Source organism: Seriola dumerili, unplaced genomic scaffold (genome assembly GCF_002260705.1).
Source record: "Seriola dumerili isolate Sdu_G_001 unplaced genomic scaffold, Sdu_1.0 BDQW01000081.1, whole genome shotgun sequence".
NCBI lineage: Eukaryota > Metazoa > Chordata > Actinopteri > Carangiformes > Carangidae > Seriola > Seriola dumerili.
The window spans coordinates 4,336,887-4,360,508 of NW_019174336.1; the positions used below are offsets into that span (position 1 = coordinate 4,336,887).

At 43.1% G+C, this 23,622-nt stretch overlaps 1 protein-coding gene across 1 annotated transcript in view; it reads right to left on the bottom strand.

The window, feature by feature from the left end:
• The window catches only part of LOC111221222 (ephrin-A5b-like), a 78,192-nt gene extending 58,013 nt beyond the window's left edge, over window positions 1-20,179 (bottom strand). Inside the window, exon 1 of the mRNA XM_022744588.1 lies at window positions 19,316-20,179. Coding sequence (XP_022600309.1) covers window positions 19,316-19,440 — 125 coding nt within the window. The 5' untranslated portion in view covers window positions 19,441-20,179. The remainder of the gene's footprint in view (window positions 1-19,315) is intronic.
• Window positions 20,180-23,622: the final 3,443 nt, after the last annotated feature.

A 23,622-nucleotide genomic window follows, 5' to 3' on the forward strand; every position in this document is an offset into this window, starting at 1 on the left:
GTGTTCCCCCGACTCCTTTCATCGCCGTCCAAAGTGAACACACTTAAAAGGCCCAACAAGAATGCCAGGGCTTGCTGACATGAATGGGGTGAAGAGGGGCAGGAAAGCCAAGTTCATGGCAGAGGACCAGGGTCTAAAGCTGAGCTACGCTAGCCATTCCTATTCGGAGTGGGGGGGGGGATGGGGGGACATTTAGCTTGAATAAACTGGGGTACGATCGAGGCCTGGCTCCCGGGTGGGAAACAGCAGCCACTTAATCCATTAACAGTTCTTCCTCCACAGAAGAAGCAACGTTTTCCCATGAAGGTTTAGTTCAGCAGAAATGTGCCGTCTCTACATTCCTGGCTAACGAGGCAGCGCGATCTGGGGAGGTGGGAGAAAGACGGGAAGACGGAGGAGCTGGATGGAACATCAGAGCTGCGTCCAAAATCAACCTCACGAGAGCGCCGCTCCGGTTGAGTCGTGTCATAATTATGAGTGATTAAAGCAGACTATCATATATCACACAGTTACCAGGATCTGCATTGAAAACTTACATTACTGCCTGTGATCTGGGCTGAGTCTGGATTTGTCAGCAGAGGGTGAATGTACCAAAAAGTTGGAGCAGCTGCTGCAGAAAAATCGCCATCTTTGCGAGCCATTTCGGTGCATTATTGAGCAAAGAGAGAACACCTTTTTTTTGTTAGAAACCAGAGAAGCATTTCTATTTCTAGAAATGTCAATCTTAAAACAGGGAAGAAGAAGAAGACAGCAGGGGGGAATATCAAAGGAGCTGCAGTAATAAATGTTACCAAACAATTTTGTCTATCGATGAAACCTTAAAGTCTTGTTTGTGGAAACAAGTAAAAAAGAATGTGTTGATGCTTCAAGAATTTTCCTAGAAATGAGTCACCATCTTAAAACAAGACAGACTACCAGAGCTTGCAGACAAGCAGGGGAATGTACAGTACCACAGGATTTAGCAGCAGCTGCCAAAATCTTTTCAGGAAGTGTTTGTCTATTATGAAGCCCTTCAAAGTCCCGTCTTATTAAAGCAAGTGGATTTTTCTTTTCAATTGTCTAGCATGTGTCCGCATCGTGAATGAGTGTCAAGACGGGATAACACTGCTTCAAGACAGAATGTACCAAAGGATTTTATTACTGCTGTCAACAAACAAGCTTTCTACATCAATATCTCAAAACAGGACAGATTAAGGCAGACTGATGCTTGTATACAGCAAATTCTGCTGATTTGTACATGAAGCCAGTCAAAATATGTGGGCTTTAAAATTTTAAAGGTCCCATATCGTATAAAGGTAGATGTCCATGTGTTTAATTATAAAGCAGGTCTAGCTTCTATATTAATACTGTGAAAGCATCAAAGTGCTCAGTCCACAGAGAAATGCACACAGCCTGTATTCAGAAACTGAGCCTTAGAACGAGCCGTCAGGACTTCTGTAACTTTGTGATGTCACAACAAAGAAGTCACCAATCTCAGCCATGCTGCAAGCCCCGCCCACCTGGACCCACCATCTTCAGAGCCTCTCTTCTGATTGGCTCACTGACCTGTTGTTACTAGAGCTCCAGAGAGAAGCCTGAGAGAGGAGATGTAAAACTACATTGAGATGGTTTTTGGTTCTTAAAACCACAAATATATCTTCTTATGGATCAGCACCTCAAAGAAAACACAGGAAAAGTGTAAAATATTGGACCTTTAACAAAATAAAGATTTCCAGATCTTAATAACAGAAAAAAATCACTTGAGAAGAAAGAGGGGGTTTTGTGTGTGTGTGTGTGTGTGTGTGTGTGTGTGTGTGTGTGTGTGTGTGTGTGTGTGTGTGTGTAGGGGTGAATTTATGTCAAAAATACACAGTCACACATATATAAACATACCACACACAGAGCTCCAATTAACACCTGAGAGGCAGCAGGCTCTTGTGGGTCATTATGTCATCTGTTAGTGTTCAGATTGAAGCTTTGAGAAACGCCTCCGACAACCAGCACCAAGTGCATGATGTGCACTGAAGGAAGGAGTCTGTGCGCTTGATGTTGGTCAGTTCACTGAGAGACGTGACCAGCTGAGGAGAGCTGTAGTTCAGACTGGTCTGACGCAGCACAGAGCTGCAGAGAGAGAGAGAGGTCGTGGTGAGGGAGAAAATCTTTAACATGGCCGTTACAGGGAAGGAACTAACTGGAAGTTTGAGCTGCGAGGTCTGAAGTGGAGAGGATACAGAGAATGCAGAAAATGCAGTATTTGGATTTGGAGGAAAGAAACTCCTCCGAGCAGCCAAAGTCCAATTAGTGTGGCATACAATGTGGGATCCAAACATTTGTTTACAAGAGGCTGATTTTTATTCCTCAGCTCTCTCTCTCTCTCTCTCTCTCTCTCTCTCTCTCTCTCTCTCTCTCTCTCTCTCTCTCTCTCTCTCTCTCTCTCTCTCTCTCTCTCTCTTGGACGAGGGACCCTGGTCAGATTCCACGGCGGCTGCACAACAGAGTGGGTGTGGCTACACCGCACAAACCTCGGGGCCTTTTGACATTACACTGCGCAACCATGAGGTCAGAGGAAGGCTCTTTCTTCCTCTGCACAAAGGAGTGATTTTTCACTCGCCCCGTGAGAACAGCAGCGAATAATGAACTCTCGGGCCCCTGGTATCACGTTCGGTTTCACACGCGTCAACTCCATTCTGGAGTGGAACAAAAGGGCAGTAGGAGAAACATTTGTGGGGAGGGAACAGCGTGCCCGTGGGCATGCCATGCGGGGAGAGTCCGATGCATTTCGAGGTATCTGAATGACAGTGATGCTCATCGATTCGTTCAGATACTCAGAAACACGCACAACTCAAGCTAACAGGCAGATGAATGCGCAGGCGCTGGTGAACCTGCAACTTATGGCAGCAGTACAACACAAACAAAATCAAAGTTTTACAAAGTAGAGGTACTGTCCAACATGTAGCGAACAGAGCGCTCTGGACAAATACAACTGTGAGCTGATGATTAACCCTGTCTGCGCGCTCTTATATCGTCAGTGAGTCGAGTTCATTTAATTTGGAAATTAAAGAAAAAGAAAAATATACATACTGTCTATTGCACACAAAAAAAAAACAGGAAGCACGGTAGGAAAGTAATTCTCATGGTCTGTGGTTTATCCTGATTTTCACTAAAAAGATCTGGTTTAACGTCAAATGTTCCACTATGTTCCCACCCACCCAAATACTGTATCTTAATCTCACTTACGATAAACACTGTCTTCAGAATATGTTTCCTGTAGTTTAGGAAACTTTTCTGCTATGAATTTTTTTCACCCATCTTTTGAGAAAATTAGAAAATAAAGTCAGAAAGCAACGAGCTCTACCAAAAGAAAGAAGATAAAGAACATTTCGACTGAATAATGTGGCTCCCTGTTGTCACTTCCTGTTGCAGATCTGTGAACCTACGCACCTGAGACATTGGTTACAGACAAAAGACAGAGCGCTGATTCTTCACCTACACAGACTGTGTAGAAAGGATAAACTGTTTGAATGTGGAGGCAGATGCTGCTGAAAAAAAAAACAACCAAATACCATCCAAGACATACATTTGATTAGTGGGGCAGGGGCTTTATTGTGCTCAAGACACAAGTGGGACTAAAACCTGAACCAGCAGCAGCACCCAGCCACCCTGCTCTGTGTCATCTGCTCTGCTAAACTATAAAGCATTTGGGAAAGGCCAGACGGATTAGGCTGCAATTACTCCGACATGAAAAGCTGCACTTAATTCAAAAGCTCTCATGGCTGATTAATCACAAATTATGATCAAACAGCTGACTTACAGGATAAACATATGACACCCTGCTCACAAGTCTGCGTCTGCATCTGTGTGCGTTTGCCTCTGTGTGCAGGCATGCATGGCCTGCGTGTGTGGGTGTAAAAGTATGTGTGTGTTGTGGTGTGTGTGTGTGTGTGTGTGTGTGTGTCTGTGTGCGATCACACTGTCTCCCCAAAGTCTGCAGACTCATTTTCCACAGCAGATTAAATGTGTGTCTGCACCCACAGAGCACACCGCCAAATTAAAGTCACCAATGCACTGACATTCATCTGTGCAGCATCTGAACCTTTTCTTTGCAGGGATCACGACCAAAGCAATTTTCTCAAGAGAAGATCTAAAAATGGGTCTCCGGGGGATGAACGAACAACTCACATTCATAAAAAGAAGTCGAGAACAGCGGGTTTACACTGATCTCAGCCGGTGACGAGCGTCCAAGCGGCTGAACGTCGCAGACATGGAGGAAGTGACTTCAGCTGAAACCTGGCGGAGAGTGAAGGAGTCAGCTGAGCGGTCAGGGGGGTGAAAGTGTACTTTTTGGGGAGCAGAACAAAGCTGTGAAATCTGAGAGGGCTTAATCGCCCCTCTCATATCTGATAGCGGAGCAGCAGGAGTCAGCAGCTGGATGACAGACATCTGGACACCATGGAGAGCAGACTTGGAGGCAGCTCAGGGCCCCTTGCACAACACAGGGACCTGGAGCTGCGTGCACTCTGACACATTTATTGGTTATACCAGGAAGTTGTTAAAGGGCCATATGACACATTTTGTCATTATGAAAAAAAATCTTGGAGCTCTTACACCAAATGTTGTGATTCTGACACTGTAAAAAATAAAAATAAAAAAAAATTTCGGTTTATCATGCAAAACAAATTTCAGGTGCACTTCATTATAATGACAAGAAATGTTGAAGAACTGTAACTAATTTGTGGAATTACAACAAATACATTTTGGTTGTGCTACATCCAATTTGTGGAATCTGTGTGCACCGTAACGTATTTGTCACAATGACAACAACAGCAACAATTTTCCAGGCCCTATATGCAAAATTTGCAATATTAACAAACTTTGGGGTTTTTACACTAAATGTTGGGATTGTGACACTGCAACAACTTTTGTGATTATTACAAATAACACATTTTACAATTTTGCTTGAACTATAATCAAATTTTTGCCAAGAAATTTGTATGGACTCATTAAAGAATGTTTTATATATGACAAAATGTATCACTACTAGACCAAAATTTGGAAGTCTGGTACTGGTAATAGATTAGGTGGGGAGTATCACGAATTTTCAAAAAAAAACAAACCAAAAAATTGCAAATTTGGTGGATTATTGATATATTTCGGCATTTGGAAAGCAAACTGAGGGTAATATGAAAACATTTGTAAATGAAAAAAAAAAAAACCTATTGTTGTGGGTGGGTGGTTGGGGGGCTGGGGTTGTGGTTGTGGGTGGAGGCTGGTGGCAGGGTGTTATCAGGTTAATATTTTACTGAGAGTGATTGTAATATATGATTTTTAATCAATAGTTGAGGGGAAAAAGGCTTTTGAGGTTCCTTGAAAGAAAAGTAAGGAGGACAGAGAGACATGAGAGACACTGGACATAATGAGCAAGCACCAAACAGAGAAAGCACACTCAGCTCCCTGTAACCTTCTAACATTCATACCGTGGCGGACACTGCAACTGTGCATGTGTGTGTGTGTGTGTGTGTGTGTGTGTGTGTGTGTGTCCTTGCCACGATGCATAGAGACCATACAGATAGTGATTTATTCAGATAGTTGTTTGGCATTTTGAGTTTACATCTCCCAGAAAGCAGCAGGCTGCTGCAGCATGAATTCAGCATGCTGCATTAAGAGCTTTGCTCCCTTCAGGCAACAGGAATTCTGGGTTATTTCTACCCTGGTGTATCTGGCACAGTTTTGGTTATCTGTGCTCAACGGGCCAATGACAGCACAGCTGCTCCACGGCTCATTGGCTGCCACGAGGTAATGGGTAATGGGTTAAGCCTGATTGGTGACTTTCTGAGAGGACACACCTCTCTCTCTCTCTCTTTTTTTTTTCGGAGCTTGGATCCAATTTGCATATTTATCCAGTTTCACTGTTGGATAGAAGATTTCTAACCTAATTTTTTTGGAGCATTTTTGGGCCCCAAACGACAAAGACATGATATCACCAAATGTAGGAAAGGCCTCTCAGCTGGTGCAGAGTTGCTCTTCAAACTCTTAATTCAACATGGGAATAATTATTAAAAGACAATTTGATCACTTCAAAATAAACTTTATACCCACGCAGAGTCTTAAGGCTTCCCGCTGTACTTTGGCGTAATCAGAAAATAATGTAATTTCTGACTGGATAAGTCAAGAAGTATGTCAAACAGTGGTGCTGCACCACAACACCACATCTCCCACTACACTGCTGGGTTGCTGGGCAAAATTTAGAACAGGCCTGCCTCCATACAGGAGTGGCTTGGTGGATGGTAAATGTGTGTGACGTCTTAGCCGGCGTGTTTCTCTAACCCCCCTGTGTATCGCGTGTCTAGACCTCACCAGCACTACTTCTGGAAGGGCCATGTGACCTCAGAGGAGCAGTCACAGGACTTCAACATCCACACATCAGGCCCCCTTTTTTTTCCCTTCCTTCTTCGATCAATTCTTCCCCTTTATTCCAGCCTATAATCAGAAAGGCTCAAATAAGTGAAACTGAGGGAAAGTGACAGAAGTGGAACCCAGCGCCAACGAAACATGGCCGCATCAAAGCCAGGTTCAACCCTGCAAATGCCAGCTCGCCTTGGAATTTTTTCCCCCCCATAATTTGTGTTAAACACAAGTCATAAGACTCGGTATCTGATTAGAGCAAACATTTTCTTTGAAAAATGTACGATAAATAAATAAATTAAATTAGACGGACATAAAATCAATGAATTGACTTTAAATTTTATTTGGAAATATTTTCTTTTAATGTGAAAATGCTGTTTTTTTGCTGTTTTTTTAAATTAAATGTCGTACATTTTAATGCAATATTCAAGATTTAATTTTCTGATTAAGTAACTGTAACCATAGCATCATATTACACACTGGAAGAGTAATTTTGTATTCTATGTGTACATGCAATAATATATTCATATTTGTATACTTATATTGCAATATTTTGTCATGACTATATGACTGTGGGTGCAGTGCATTTCAAATTCAAAATGAAGTCTGATTTAAAATAATAATTTTTATGCTAATATTCAAAATTTGTTTGAATAAATTTTACTTTAAGAAACACATTGGATCTTAAAAAATGTCTATGAAAAGTCACAACTAAAATACACTATAAAAATTATATTTAAAAAAATGTATAAAGCATGACATACGCAGATGCAGATAATGATAATCTGATTATATTGATAAAAAGCCTACTTTGGGGGGGGGGTTTAGTTAACATTACCTAATCAAATATTTAGCTATAAATTGAAATAATATCTCCTTGCATTTGACGTTGTTTTCCCTCTGATGCAGAAATTTAAAATACCTGCCGTAAAATGACACTTTATGACAAAGCGATTCACTGCAATACATCACACTGCAGCTGACAAAAAAAAAGGTCCAGTAAGGAAAAACAAAAAATAATAAGTGAACTTTTGGTGACCAGGTTTTTGCTACTTACAAAAGTCCACTAAAACTTAATATCACCTCCATCCAGAGACAGAAACATGAGCACTGAGCCATAAAGACTTCTGATGGAAACCTAAGCAGCCGGCACACTCAGGAAACAAATAAAACATCTTTATGAGCGGGATTTTATGATCTTAATGGGCACAGTCCCGGTCCAGTGGCCTCTAAGTGCTCCGCTGGACAGGTCTGTGTTTCAGAGGCGACTTCAAACACCGGCTACTGTCTATACAGCCACACAAAACTCTGCACAACTTAGTGTTTTCATTACGCTGGGCTGCTGCATAATTAAAACAACACTTTCTCTGCCCGTGAAATTTCAATAAATTCCCATTAGCTGTGGCTAATGCACATTTTGCACATTAAGACACAAAGTATGAAACTAATTGATACACAACAAACACTGTATGAAGGAGTCGTATGGTTTGTGTAATAAGAGATAAAGTGAAGAAAACAAGTTCTGTAAGTTTTCTTTGTTTTTGTTTTTTTTCTTTGTTTGTTTGTTTTTGCAATTTTCATCACTTTTCTTTTAAAGTGGGATAATTACACTGTAAAACTGTATTTAAAAATTATGAAAAGGTCTGTTAATGAGGTGATATAACATCACGTTCCAGCACAAATTAACACATTTTAAGCATTTTCTATATGGGACAGTTGTTTCCTTGACCTTTTTTTTTTCTTACTTATTTTTGTCTCATTCAAAGATACTGTTTCTTGTTTCAAGAAAATTTTGCAATCAAGGGGATTATCTCACCACAGGCAGGTTTTTGGGAAAATACATTTTGCAGATTGAATAAGAGATAAAATAACTGGTTAAAGTGGATGCTTTTTGCAGTGCTCTATGTCATATGTGCTAAAACGTTTTTTTTTTTCAATTACTTAAAAGTGAGATTTATGATTATTTATTTGGTGAAATAAATCAGAAATATTTACATACATTTTTTTTTTTATCTCCATCTTTTAAATCTAATCTATAAAAAATGAGATGATTCAACATTTGGTCCAAAACTGCCTTTATTTTATAACTGAATACTTTTATTTGTCTGGATTATTTTTAGACGCAGTCTTTTCTTAATGACAGTGAAACAGAGTGAAACTTTGGGTGAGGCAGCGGGTCTTTTTTATTTGTTCCCTCAGAGTTCATCAGTCTCTTTGAAGCAGGACGGGACAGGTTATCTGTGACCTTGTCCCCTTTGTTAAACAGACAATGCAGCCTTGTTGGGCCATTAGTTTCTCTTTGTAGGTGCCCGTCTAGGTGTGATATCCACCCTGTCACTGCTGATACCGCAAAGGCAACCTTAGGAATGTACTACAGGGACAAAGAAAAGAACTTCTGAGACAAAAAAAAAAATACCCTGAGGAGATTTACAACATTCCTTCCCAGTCAAAGTGGAATCTCCAGTAAAATGTAAATGATCTCAATTATATCTCTGATTCAACCTGAAGCTTTAATACCACAAATAAGGAGAAACAGGAGCTGTGAGGAGCACTAATAACCGAAGAGCCTCTTGCCCGATTCACGAGAACGTAGTACTCCGCTCAAGTGGAGACCTCTCATTGGCGGAGAAGAGGAGCGCACTGATTGGCTGAGCCGGTGACATATTCTGTGTCGACTCAGCGCTGGGACCTGTTACGCCAGATGCCCTCCTCTCGTCCCCTGCAATGTTTGCAGCCCCACGCACGCGATCCCTCGCTCCGCTTGGCTGCACCCTCTCATCGCATTACTTCTGCTATTCTAACTCCTCCATCAATTATGCACTAGAATAACTCAGGGCCCTGATGGAGCCAAGACATAAAAGGGGATCATCAGTGCGGGTTGCTCGCAGCGTCTGCCCGCGTGTTCCCGCCGTGCTGCTGCCGCTGCTGCCGTGGCCAGTGATATGAGCACCAAGGTACCAACCCATATAGGGCAGCAGTGATGGCACACACCAACAGGGTCTGTGCATAAACAGGCACACGGCGGGCTGTGCGATCATCATTGTGTTAGTAGGTCGATCAGAACTCAATGCAAAGAGGCCGGTCAGAAAAGTTTCTTTTACTTATTTTTGTTTATTTTTTTCAGACGGAACCCACAAGAGACAAACCTGAAGGGGGAACTATTTGGTTGTCGCACTCGCATCTCAACCATGTGTTAAGAGAAAACTGGATGATTTTACTTTTTCTAAGAACAGGACCAATTTGAAAACAGGACAAAAACTACAAATTTATCTCAGTGATTTGTGACTTGAGTAGAACCTCAAAAACTTTTGTCACCAGTTTCTGAGGTATTATTGGTTATTGATTATCAATCTAAAGGGTGGATCGTGTTTTGTAGTGGCCTGATTTTTAAGAAATCTTGTTTTAAGAAAGCTTGTTGAAATTAATTTGGCCTTCATCCACTGCAGATTTTTTTGTAGATAAGAAAATATTTAACTTGTTTGTGGAAGTTTTTTAACAGTGCAAATCATTGCTCACCCCAAAAATTCAACCTTTTTTAGTTTCCACAAATTTAGGACAATAGTTTAAATTTTCATCAATGCAAAATTGAACATTTATCCATCAATTGAGTCCTAAAAACACAAATTTTTCTTCAAACAAGTGGAAAAATCTGCAAACGAAGAAGGAATATATCATCATGTTTCAAAAGTGAGGTGAACAGAAATTTCAAAAATTCTCCAGAAGTGAGAATCTGCATCTTCAAAGACAAACAGGTCACTGCAGTAAAGAAAAAGGAATCAAGAACGACATGATGCTGGAAAATATTTCAGATGATCTGCATTTATAATGACTGAAACGTTGTTACTTCTCTTCCAGACTGTTTCACGTTTCAGGAAAATCAGACTTTCAGATCCCAGTGGCAGACGTAAAAGTGATTTCTTTCACAGACATGAATGACTTCAGAAGATTTTTGCAGTGGTTGAGTGTCAGATCAGAAAGATCAGAAACTGCTCAAGTGACATCCCAGGATTCGTAACCTACTTTTATTCCCTGAAACAAAATGGAGTCGAATTTGGAAAATGGCTGCCTGTGCTCCCCGCTCCGCCGCACACCACAGAGAAAAGGCGCAGAGGAGAGGTCTGCCACGTCTATGGAAAGTGTACAGATCTTGGCAGTCTGAGATTTCAATTAATGACCCTGCAACTCAAGTTGCGCGATGATAAAATACCAAAAACAATGTAATCGCAGTCATTCATCACCAATGAAGCACAGGCCAGGAAAGGATTTGAGAAAAAAAAAAAAAAAAAAAAAAAAAAAAAACCCCGACATAATGTCGACCCCTCTATTAAAGTCATGCCGGTCCTGACCTGGATTTCTCCTGGTTGCGTGTGAAGGTTTGTCCAGGCTCTATCGTGAGATCACAAACAGCTTTTTTAATATTTCATCAGTCCCAAAGCACCAAGTGTGCTGAAATCCAACAGGAGGAAACACTTTGAGTCTCCACGGACCAGAGCGCCACACGAAAAAAGGTCCCACAAAGTCACACCAAGTTCATCAAACAACCGCTCTTCACACGGATAAATAACATTTGTCTTTTCAATACTTTTCACCGCGGGAGTCGGAAAGGGGCAAAACAAGCTCAAACCTCTTCTCTGTTGTGGTCTGAAAAACACAGCTCCAGACCATCATCAGATAAACCCTCATACCAAAACCATTACGCGAGACATCTGAACCCGAGAAACAAAAGCAATTAGACGGCAGCGGTGTCTCCCACAAAAGCATGTTTAGCTTCATCAGAGATGTTTTGCTTTTGTCTTTGTGGCTAAAAGAAAAACTGTCTGTCGTACGCGCAGCTCAGAGAGCTTCATCACCCTGTGAATCACACATGATTCACCAAAAACTGACTGGAAAAGTCATTCGCTCACACATCAGCTTGGTCTAATTTCTTCCAAGATACACAGAAAGCTAGAAGTCAGCAGCCATTTAAAATCAGGAAATATCGCTCTGATGAGGAGGTGCACATACTTTCAGTTTCAGGCCTCCCTCCAAAGCCGCACTGACCCAAATATAGTTCCAGAAACATTTACTTGGAGGTTTGGCCCCCGCTGTCAAAATGATCACATTTGCTTTTTATCAAGCGTATATTTCAAGCCAATTTACATTTCAGCTGTAATCATACACGAGTCCAGTCTACTGATGTGCCAGTTTTCGCATTACCTCCGTTTGTCTAAAAGCAGAAGAGACAGCGAAGCCTCCCGCGTCACGAGATCCACATCAGGTAATAAAACTACTGACATCACAGCTGACGAGTCAAAGCTGCAGACGTTTCACCGACAAAAATTAAACCTGATAATCACCCAAAGAGAGTTATTCCCTCCCCGACCTCCCCCCGTTTTTATTCAACTCATCCTTCAGAGAATAGAGGATAGCTGCACCTTTAACTTCTACACTGCAAAAAAAATAATCTCCATCGTATCAAGTTATTTTGCCTGCTGTGACCCATAAAAGTGCAGAGGACAGAACATACCACTGAAGCAATATTGTTTCAACCTGTTTCCAATACAAATCAGCTTGTTTCAAGAGTTTCCCAGCGAGACTGGACATCAGACGAGGACAAATGTTGCAGCACAATCAAGGAAAATATTGCGTCTTTGTAGAGAAAGCTTGAAACAAGTGGATTTGTATTGGAATCAAGCTGAAATAACACTCCTGTACAAGAAAAAAAAGTCATTAGGGGATCGATAATACACAAAACCCTTCCTCCTCAAATGGAGTCTTTTACAGTGAACTCTTGAACAGAAAAACCTTCAGGTGCATGAGACAAGAGAAGCACACCTCTCTCTCTCTCTCTCTTTTTTCCTGGACTCCAGTTTACACCGCAGCTCTTGACAAACAATCTGAACCAATGCTTCATTATTTTATGGTGTTCAGAACAACACAAGAGCAGCCAGGATGGCCGAGCACCCGCCCCGCTCTCCTTGATGCTGCGTGATGCCCTGCAAACAGCGGCAGCCATGCCCGGTCTGTTAGCAGCTTAGTGGCTCTTTAGGAGCATTTTGGAAGCACTTTTCAGAAGCTTTACTGCAGTCATTAGGAGCTAAGGCTGATTAATGTGAATGGTCAGGCAGGGCCTGGCTTTCTGAGAGAAGAACAGAGAGGGGTGAAGGGTCCCACAGGAAGTGTTTTGTGTCTCCACACAAAGGGAGGGCTGACCTCTTAAGCCCCTTAGAGCCTCTTTGCTAATACCCTCACCGGTGCCTACAAAGACACAGGGGATGCCATTTCACCACTCACATTTAAACAGCAAACACACACAAAAAAAAAAAAAAAAAAAAAAAAAAAAAGCCCCACCAAGATTAAAACAGCAGAAAAGTGAACCTCTGTGCAGCGGAGTGAGACTGAGATTAGGCCTGAAGAGTCCCCCGCTAATCCATTGACTGTCGCACATATCAAACAGAGGAGGCCAAACTCGCACTGTATCTGATTTGAGCACAAAGTCGCTTTTTGGCAACTGGTGAGTTATAAACGTTTTATTAATCTTAAAGTAATTGAAAAAAAATTCCACTTCAGAAACATTATTCCAACCAGTTTCTAGCACCGGTCAAACATTTTAATGGAATTTAACAATTTTTCCCTTAATCTATAGTGTGATTTTTCAAAATAAAACTGAGAATGAACTCTAGAAAAAGAAAACAATTTCATTACTGTATTGAAAACAGCTTGAAATAATTGTTTTTCACTGGTTTTGTTTCCAGCTCAGGGAAGGATTGTAGGGCTGCCATCTGCTTTCTGTCTTCTTTAAGATCCTGAGACTCAGCTACAGAACATTCTTGAAACGAGACGACTTTCATCAAAAACTAGCTGAAACGATCACACTCAGTCTTCTTCCAGGGTACTGAAACTGAGTCGATTCTTGAAACAGAAGGGTTTGTATCAGAAATTTGCAGAGAGGATCGTACTGCATGGTGGAATAAGCTGAATTTTCTAAATTCAGGTTCTTTTTTTCTTAATTCTACATCAGCGATTCATATTATTCCGTCTTCTTTCAATCAGTTCTAGAAAATTCTTGAAAGCAGCTGACTTCAGCTGTAGTTCTGTTGAGGGAATCAAGCTGTTCCGGTCTTTTGTTCTCTTATTTTAGGAAATCAATTGTGATGAAAGATACAACCAGCAAAAGAAAGGAAAACGCACTGATTTGCAACAGTCACTGTGACCACAGTGCTTGTACTGCACCAGAGCTTGAGAGAATTATTGCCGTAAACCAATAAACCTTCAACACTCATTAGTAACCTCTCGTCACTAGTTCCTGTCAATCACGCCCCGGCAGCCCGAGGACCCGGCCTTATTAGTCAGGGTGTAGAGGGAGGGGCCGGGGCAGCCTCTGTCTGCGGGCAGGGTCGGAGAGAGCACCAGGAATGTTCCTCCCTGTGCTGGAAGCCGGGTATAGAAAGTCACAGTTTAATTGACCCGGAGGTTCAGTCTTTTAAGTATGTCCTGTAAGGTACAATCGGGTGGTGGGAAACTGACATGAAATGAGAAAGTGAATATGGGATCTCATATCTAAGATGTGACACTCTTTCATTTCATGCGCTGAGAGACTAAAGTGCTGCGCGGAGGCTTAATGCTCCTGCACTTTGTAATAAAATGGAAGGTAAACCTCAGATAAGAAGCCTCTCATCCTCAGTTTATTGATAGTGTCTGAGGCCCCCAGTGCAGGAAATCACATTCAGTCAGCGCTCTTTGATGCCTTTTGAGACTGACACTTCCTCAGGGTGGAACCACTGGTTGTGACCCCACCCTGGGACTCCACGGCCTGGACACTGTTCCTCTGCCGTAGCCTCTGGCCTCTAATGCGGAAGTTTCTCTCTGTGCTGTCCCTCCTGTTACAATCTGCCTGCCCCACCTCAGATAACATATGCACAACTCTCCAAAACCACCGCTCCCGTCTCCTCCTTGTCTCAGTCTGTCTCTGTGCTGGGCTAAAAGCCGGCTATGGGCCGCTGAGTACGAGCGGAACAATAGTGGCCTTTCAGGCAGTCTGTGCCGGGCGCTGGGAGAGGGCTGCAGTCCTGAGACCCAGTCAATATTTGGACGTGGTTGCCTTTTTGTGTCCGTTTTTAATCCGAGCGGAACCGAGCGGCAGGGAGCCGGGGGAAAAGGCTGAGAGGGGAAAGCGAGGGTAAACAGTGGGAACAATGCAAACGGGGGGGGAAACTCACAATGCCACTGGGAAACTATCACAACATCAGCTCGCCACCAAGTGAAAAATGGAGCATTGTTTCTTTAAGTGGAGATTAAAAAGAGAGCAGTGTAAGAAAAGCAAATAGCGGAGGTTATTCTGCTATGAGAAGAAATATGCACAAGTGTCAAGTCATGGAGCTTTCTGAGGTATTACCTCAGCCAAAAATAATCAAGCATGTCCAGAAATTGAGAGGGAAAAGATCATTTGGATCATCAGAGAGAGTCAATCGCCACATTTAGACCAAACATGAAAAGATTGTTTGATTGCCTTATGGAGAAATATGTTGCATCTGCTGGGGAAAGCTTTGGATGGGCATTATCAGGGATTAAAGGAAACCCCTGGGGTGACAGTGCTCTCCCTGAATACTGGAATCCCTCTCTCCCCAGCTGTCAGGTCGTTAGTCCCACCCAATGAGCTTCTTTGATGACGAGGGGTATCAGTTTCCATGGCGTCTGAGACACAAACAGTTTGGGAGATTAGGGACGGAACTCGGCCCTGATTCTCCGTTGATCCCACCTATCAGCAACAAATAAACACCTTGGGCCACGACAACGCCGGCGTGCAGACCATATGGACCCGGGCGGGTTTTAATGAAGCAGCTAAATAGCTGGTGAGCGGGGAATTCACTAATAGCCCCTTGTCAGAGCAGCAGTAAATACCCCACTCATACACTTTATTCCATCATTTGGTTACCGACACAGACGGCGGAGCTGACAAGGAACATCTGTGGCTCATTTTTCTTACATGAGCGTTTCCACCACCAAACGCTGCAGCTTTTGTTTTCCAGGTTTTGATTTCTTGCCTTGATTGGAATGTTTTTGTCTTGGTGCCACTTTTCTTACAAAACCCGCTTAACACACGGTTTGTTAGTTGTGTCTAAGACTTTGTTAATGACTAATGAATCTGTTAATGAGGTTTACAGATCACACAAGGACATATTTTTTTTATTCTTCTAATACATGTAATCTGGACGTAGACTTACTTTATAAAGCGTTTATAAGTTCTAAATAATGGCTTTATGCTTAATAGATTATTAATCAGTTATTAGTGAGGAAAGTGCACATTCAAATCCATTTATTAATCTTTACAACTTCCTAATAAGTCACTTTATAAAGGTTTTAGAAGTTGCAACTAATGTTAAATGATTAACAGCAGTTGCAATGCTTCATAGTAGCTAATGGCACTACAAACTCTGATCTAAAAGGCCATTATTATTTATTAACCATTTTGCTAATTGCTAATTGTGCCTTTATAATATGACCAGAGCTAAATTATAAAAGCAGTCTCACATGATCCTTCATTATTCATTTATAATATCTGAAAACTATCTGTATCTACAACTAAGTTTGTATTTTGCTACATACACACAACTTTCTCTCCGTCTAATAAGCCAACAGATGTGAAATTATAAATGTTAGCAAGTCATTAATAAAGGCTTCTTCCACTACAATAATCCATCATGTCTGCAGTTGTGAATGTTAATAAGTTGTTAATATAAATGGGTTTTGGTCTGCAGCCGTGCAAGAAAGTAGGAGGTCAGACTGTTTCTCACAACCTGGCAACCCAGAAGTTCATCTGACAAACGGCTTCTTACAGAGCTATTATTAAATGATTTATTAACATCAGTAAAGTCATTAGTTACAACTTATAAACCCTGTATATTATCTGCGTTATCAGAAAGTGGAACCACGTACTTAGGACTGATAAACTCGTCTATGTGTTGTGAAACAGGGAGTTGTAGTACGAACAACGAGCTACACATTATCCTTCATCCCTCCTCTGTGAGAACATCTAACAGGAGTAAGACACAACTGTGTTTTGCCAAATACTCTTTACAGATTTGTGAATTTCCTACATTTATTATAACTAAATCTACAGCAGGAGTTTTCCCAGGCTTTCCAACCCTGCATAGGAACTATGTGCACAGCGTCCGCACGCCCACACACAAATGGACTGTTGCTGAGACCGAACAATGCAAAAGATTTTACTGCGGCCTCCACACCAAGTGATAAATAACAAAATAGCACAATTATCTGAAGCTGTTTCAGTTCTTTTTTTGGGGGGATTTGGCATAAAAAAACAGCTAGGAGTCATAACATCAATTATGTCTCAGCAGTTTTTTCCCTAACAAGGCTCCGATACTGGAGTTTTATTTAATTTCATTAAGTAACTTTTACGAGCACAGTAACTCGTTGTCGGCTCAGAGCTTTTTAAACTCCAGGCAAGACTGAACCATCCTCAGGGCTGTAAATCCCTCCACCGCTCCCAGTCCTGCTCATCTGAGCCTAATCAGCACCGAGCATCAGAGCACGAAGATGCTGCCCTGAGATGAAAGCACAGCAAACATAAACGCATGTTTATCTAAATTACAAAAAGGCTCCTCTCTGCCCCTTTGAAACAATAGCAAAAACATGAAAATGTCATCGCATTTCCATTTTTCACGATTCACTTCCCATTTCAATTCCGGAGCTCCTGTAGGGGATTTCATGAATGGCTGAGTGTGGACTGCTGCTCTGGATACTATTTTTCCCCACTTTGGTCGGATGTACAGCGCTGACGGCAGAAGAGGGGGGTAAGAAAGCTCATCTGGAAGTTGGGACTGTACCGCAGCAGGTTCCCAGGGCTCCAATACTGAGTATGGTTACATTAAACAGCAGGGACCCAGGGCCCGCAGGCTTCTATGGAATACTGTTAGGTTCTGCTCTGGGTCAGGGGGCCCCCAGGCTTTGAGCACGTCCCTCCCTTACATTATACAGCCCAGGTCAGGTTTAGATTAAAGTCACGAATGAGAAAAGGAGACAGTCATTTAGAGTTACTCATTTATTTAGCCTCCTTTCTGCCAAGACAAAGCCCAGGCGGGGTGCCGTGCCGGGGCCGTCACCGGGCCCCATGGCCGGCGGTACTGCCCCGGTTTTGACCCTGACAACGGTCCCCTCTGTGCTGCTTAACCCGCGACTCGCCTGGTTACTACCGAGTGTGTGACCTCAGCATGTGTGGATCTCTCACAAGACCGAGCACCACGCTGCGTCTTGGCCGCTGCTGAAATACCCCTGTGTACCCCCTTATTGTCTGCCCCAGCGTGGGCCGGGGGGTGGGGGGGAGTGGGGGGTGGGGTGGGGGGGCAGAGAGGGTGGAGGGGGACACTTGGATGGGGGAGCATGGCAACCGAGAAACCCGACTTGGGAACTGGGAACTGCTTGAAGGCCAAAAAGCAAAAAAACAAAAACAAAAAAAAACAACCTGCAGCCTTTGAGTGGGACAGAAAGCTGTTATCAGACTCAGATATCTGTCGGTTAGCAGAGCAGGAACTCCATCAGCCTTTCATGTCACCACCACAGCATTTGCATTTGTATCATTCACATCCTGTCAGGTCAAACTCTCCTACAGCAAGCTCTGCACACGTATGCCTCAGGGTCATTGCTATACCGCCACACGTCAGCAGCCTTGTTGTGTGTTTAGACTCTGAAGCCCAACAAACCAGTTTCTTGTCCCTGAGCAAACAGTGATATGAATTTCTTTTTTTTTTTTTGACTCACGCCGAAACTGTAGCCCGATAATACCAGTGAGCGAACTTAATGCAGTCCAATTGAAACAAAGTGACACACACTCATTATCTCATATGTGCTCAAGCACCAAGAGTGAGGCTCTGAGTCACTCAGGGAGGTGCCCTGACAGACACAGGAGGTAGCTTAGGGGGAGAAGTGTCACTTTAGTATCCACACCAGAAGAATCTGGGCTCATTCCCAAGAGTTTCTGGGAGAAAAGTTGTGATAATTAGAACCAGGAAGCAACCCGAAGTTTTTACGTGCAGGTTTCCACTCAAACCAACACAACAAAACACACTTTATCAGCAAATTAAATGCAAGTCAGTATGTCACTGAGATGCTCATAATAATAATAAACAACCTAAACTCGACACAACTTGGCACGAAATATCTCCAAACTCCCACTGGAGGAGTCTCCATTTGGCACAAGAACTACTCTGTCAATTCTAATCGATGGCAGCAGACTGGGAGCGACTCAGCTGTATTTGAACCCAGCATGGCTCGCGCTCAGCGGAGTACATTTCTCCCAGCAGCTCGTAACTACACTACATGTATTTCCCTTTCAACCTGGATGTGGAGCAAATACTGACCATGAATGCGTAATAGCGCGTAATGGTGCGTAATAGCGGAGAGCCCCGTGTGAAAACGTCTGGTTGTTCCACTGTCAAGCGTGATTTACGACGCGCAGTTGATTGTTGATAGAGAGATTATTAAACTGTAACCATCACGACAATTCATCAGTGAGAGAAACATGTAACAGGCTGTAGTCGAGAGTAAACCAAGTGACAAACAGTCAATTTGTCAATCTTGTGTGAGCTGGAGAGAAGCTCATGATGGTGGCGATCCAAAGAAAATGTAACTACATGATGTGCATTGTTACAAATTGATGTAAAACAGGTTGATTCTTAAACTCTACATATATAAAGTGCAGTTTAGTTTTGCTTTTTATAAGTGGAACACTTTGATTTTTAGCTCTTGCAATGCTGCAAACTGAGCTGGGAGTGTTCAGGTTACACCCAGACACCCCGAGCTACTGCAACCCGCTTAGACTGCACCTTCAACCGGGCAGCGTCAAGGGTGAAGTCCGCCGCCTTCAGCGGGCGGAGGGAGCGAGCGCCTGTGTGCCGGTGCGTCCCTGTGAGAAGAGCAGGCGGACGGGGTTACTTACTTGGGGTTGGTCCGGTTCCAGTAGACGGCGTAGCGGTCGGACACCACCTTGGAAGCCGGGTCCTGGCCGTACACACACATCCCAATGATGAGGATGAGGAAGAGGATCATTTCCACCTGCGGCATATTTGCTCTGGAACTCCGATGAAGCCAAATCGATTACAGTCCCTCCCGCTTCGGGTTTTAAAGGTTCTAATGGATGGTGGTGGTGAAATGCTGTGATGTGAGGGGATGAGAGTCCACTTAGTCCCGGCACAGATGTATCTCCTTCCTCACTGTTTATAATTAAAAAAAAAACAACAACTAAATTCTCTTCTTTTAAAACAGCGTTTTCTTGCTCAACCCGCGTTTTCACACTCAGATCGTTCACTCTTCACCCGCTTTAATAGAGACAGTTCTTCTGAAACTAGTGAACAGACAGTGAAAATCCACAATTATTCTGCCTGCACCACGAACAGTCTCCCTCCGGCTCAACTCTGCTCCGCGCAGCGAACAGTTTCTCCAACTCGCAACTGAATTTCCCAGAAGAGGAGGCAGAGAAATCGGAGAATAAATGTTCCACAACACAGAGATGAAGAGAGCAGAGAAACAGTCCCCGCGCGCTCGGGCTCTCTGCTCCTGATCAGTGTGGATCACCGAGGAGCCGAAAAGAAGAAGAGTCAAACCCGCAGCTTCGGCTCCGTCTGAACCCGCTGCTGCCCTGCCGAATAACAACGCACGCACTTGATCAAACCTCTCCGCAGCGCGTACACGCACACGACGTCCAGGTTAAATGACGAGCGGCTCCGCCACATAACCGAGAGCGCACGAGAAGCGGTGTTACCAATCTGGAAGAACCAAACCAAGTCAGCAGCGCTGTGGCTCCTGCGGCCATGCTCTCCCGGACCCCCCCCCCTCCTCCCCTCCTCCAACTCCTCCACCCCCCAATCCCTCTCTCTCCCCCTCTTTCTCTCTCTCTCTCCTCCCTCCTACTGTGCCAGCCGGGGCACACTGTAAAAAGTGTTCGTCTTTGCGCTTGAGGCGTTCAGTCTCAAAAACTGTTGAATCACGTGCAGCTCGTTTTCTCAAATGAAGAAAACTGATGAATGGATTCACCAGCTCCGCTTTAGATCCGGTTTATGGTAAATTCATTTCACATGTGTCAGAAAATCACCTCAAAGCGGATCAGTCCGCTTCGGAAAAGACAATCAAATGTCTCCAATTAAGGCAGGAAACGTCGGATTTGTTGAGTGCACGGTGAGTGATGTCACTCTCAACTTTCTCCGGACGGGATTTTTTAGCGCAGCCGCTGCGCCGCTGTTTGTTGTGACCGCGGATATTTCTTGCAGTGTACAGTTTCACGGTTGCGCACAGTCTCATTGGCTTGGATTTTGAATGACGGGCGTCTCGCTTACAAAAACAACATCCCTCCTCCTGGGGGGTATCTGTGCTTCCCAGGGCCGGCAGACAGATCCCAGATCATTTCATAAACATGCTGCAAAACAAGTCCCCTCCCCTTTTCACTGTCTCAACATTATTTCAGTAAAAAATCTGTCCGAGTTTGACTTTCTCACGTTTGTCCTTTAAAGTTGCTTTGCTTCAACTGCGCCATAACCAAAGTTGAGCTGTTTCCAATGCTTTTAGTTTTATGACTTTATTGTCAGCAGTTTCATTAGTCTCCCATTGTTCTCTCGTGCGTCAAACAAGCTTCAACTGGTTTCAATACAGTGTACGTGCACGACTGCCCTGAGAACCAGCGTGTATGATAAGTATCTCAGCTGGCAGAGTTTTCACTTGTTTTGGGGAATACATTATTCCCATGCATGACTCAAAAACAGCCGCACATCTCTACTGTCAGCACATTTTATTCTCAGCATCTTTATTGGCCACACGTTCATCTAGCAGACATTATAAAACTTCAAGTCTCCCGCAGGTTTTCAGGGCTGTGGATCTGCAGTGAGCTGTGCAGCTGCTTGGGTTCATGACTCACTGCGCCACGTAGTGGTGGTGATGGGAAAACCACCACGAGTTGCCTGATGCTCCATGGATTCAATACTGTGCTCATTAAAGAGGAGGCAGTTTTAACTGTTCATCTCCTGGTTGGTAAAGAAAAATTGGATTATAAAGTATTTAGACTGCATGAATATCACCAGGAGGAGAGCAGAGTCCATTAGTGAGTGAGTGCAGAGACACATGAGCTCAGACTAATCCTCCTCATAACAACAGTACCACCGAGGAAGCTGGTCTGGGCTTAACAGGAGGATTGTAAACTTTATTGAGACACTGAACAGTCTCCTCAAACGGAGGCTCCTGTTCACAAACAGCCTGATTTATTCCACCCGAACAGGCTCCATGAACTCCATCTAGCCCGGTTCAGAGTTCCCCCTCCATCTGTTTGGCCCCGTGGTACCCCCAGTGTGTACACTTACTTTAAAGCTGTTGGGCCTCTCAGAGCACAAAATGAAATAGCTTTTATAAACGCGACAGTTAAAGGGACGAGTAGGAATACTTTCTTTTTTTTTTCATTTTACCGGGACACAAGCTCTGGGGTGAGCACCCGCAAAATGAAGTGAAATAGAAAGGCCATCGGGTTGATATCACATCAAGGGCTTTATACATATCACATCAAATGCTTTATTGGCTGTGACTGAGCGGCACAGTGGCCGAGAGCTCCACAGAGTGAGATAACTGCAGCAGGTTTGTATCCACCAAGGACCTTTATAGTTCAAATGCGCATGTTATCTCAACATATGTGCAGCTGTTGCACGTTCAGCTGCTAGATGTGTCACTAACTTTGCCTGTAGTTTGGTGCTGTGCAGAAAGTAGTGAGTTCATTATAGCTGAATTGAGTTGTCTACAATTACAGCTCACGAGTGTTTCATAAGGCCGAACCAGAAAATCAGGTTTTACTGTGAAAACATGAGCAAACTTTACCAGCAGTAAACAGTGTCATTAATCCAGATTAGAGCTGCTGAGATCAGGATACATCAAGTCTGGTTCATGACTTTCAAACAAAAGGCCTGGAACATGAAGCACAGATAAAAAATTTAAAAAAAAAACAAGCTATATGGACAAAACTGTGATGTTTACAGCCACAGAGCAGCACGACAAAACAACAGAAGTTCACAAAAACCCCTGTGAAGTGTTAGTGCATCCTGTAAACCAACAGTGAGCTCATGGTTTTGACACAAGTAGAGATAAAAAAATAAAAAAAACCCACTGGTCGCCTCTGTTTGCTCAGTGTGTCTGCAATCATCCCCCCGTCGGCTCAAGTCCTGCGCGAGGAGAGAGTTTTCTCACAGAACAGCTGCTCAAAATTAATGAAAGTGTGAATGCAGACGCAACGTGACATTAACCAGCTTTGACACATGAAATACAACCGCAGTCTAGTGATGTATTTTATAGCCAGAAAATAAGTAAGATAGTGTTGTTGGTTTTTTTTTAACTCGAGTGTATTAGGCTACTTTGTCAGCCTCCATATGACGGTTGTACTTCAGAGCGGCTGTTCACCCTTCATATTTGAAGTAATCCGATTTCTGGGTGCCTGTTTCTTTAAATGTATTAAAGTGACAGGTTTTAATTACGCAACAGAAAGGTAAAATAGGAACCTTTATGTAGGAACTTTGGGGAAAACACCCTCTTCAGTCTGACAGACTGACTGTAAGACTGGCTAATCCTGAGGTGAAGCTAAGCCTGAAAACAAACCTGACCAGTGCTAGGCTAGTCTGATAACTTAAATCAGGCTTATTTAATCCTCCTGTATGAAATAAAGTTTCCTCAAAATGAGCTTGAAGCTTTAGTGATGTAAGTCGCTTTGGATGAAAGCATCTGCCAAATGAAGTGAATGTAATGTAATACAAAGTAAAATAAGCCTGACTTACTGAAATAAACCTGCACAGGTAATCAGGTTTTATGAAACCCTTCTCTGTACTTTTAACTGTCCTTTGCATCTAAAAAAAAACACGTATATCAAACTCGACAGCACTGCATTCATCTTCCAGGGGTCTTTTTTTACAGTAAAAAAAAAAAAACCCACAAGCTGTTCGGGTGTCGAGGTGAGGTCACTGCATGTGTGCGTGGATGCACATCTCCGTATGTCCTGTAATTGCAGTATATAGGCTACAACCGTGCAGGTCTGAGTGTTTTTGCATTCTTTTGTGCATGTGTGTGTGTGTGTGTGTTTATGTGTGAACATCAGGCTGAACATCCACCTCACACAGGCAGACTAATCCATGAGCTATAATCACCTCATCTCAGCAGCTAAAGTGCCTGTCCTACTTCATTTATGCCTGATGTATGTCTGTGTCCCCCAAGACAATGGAGTCATTA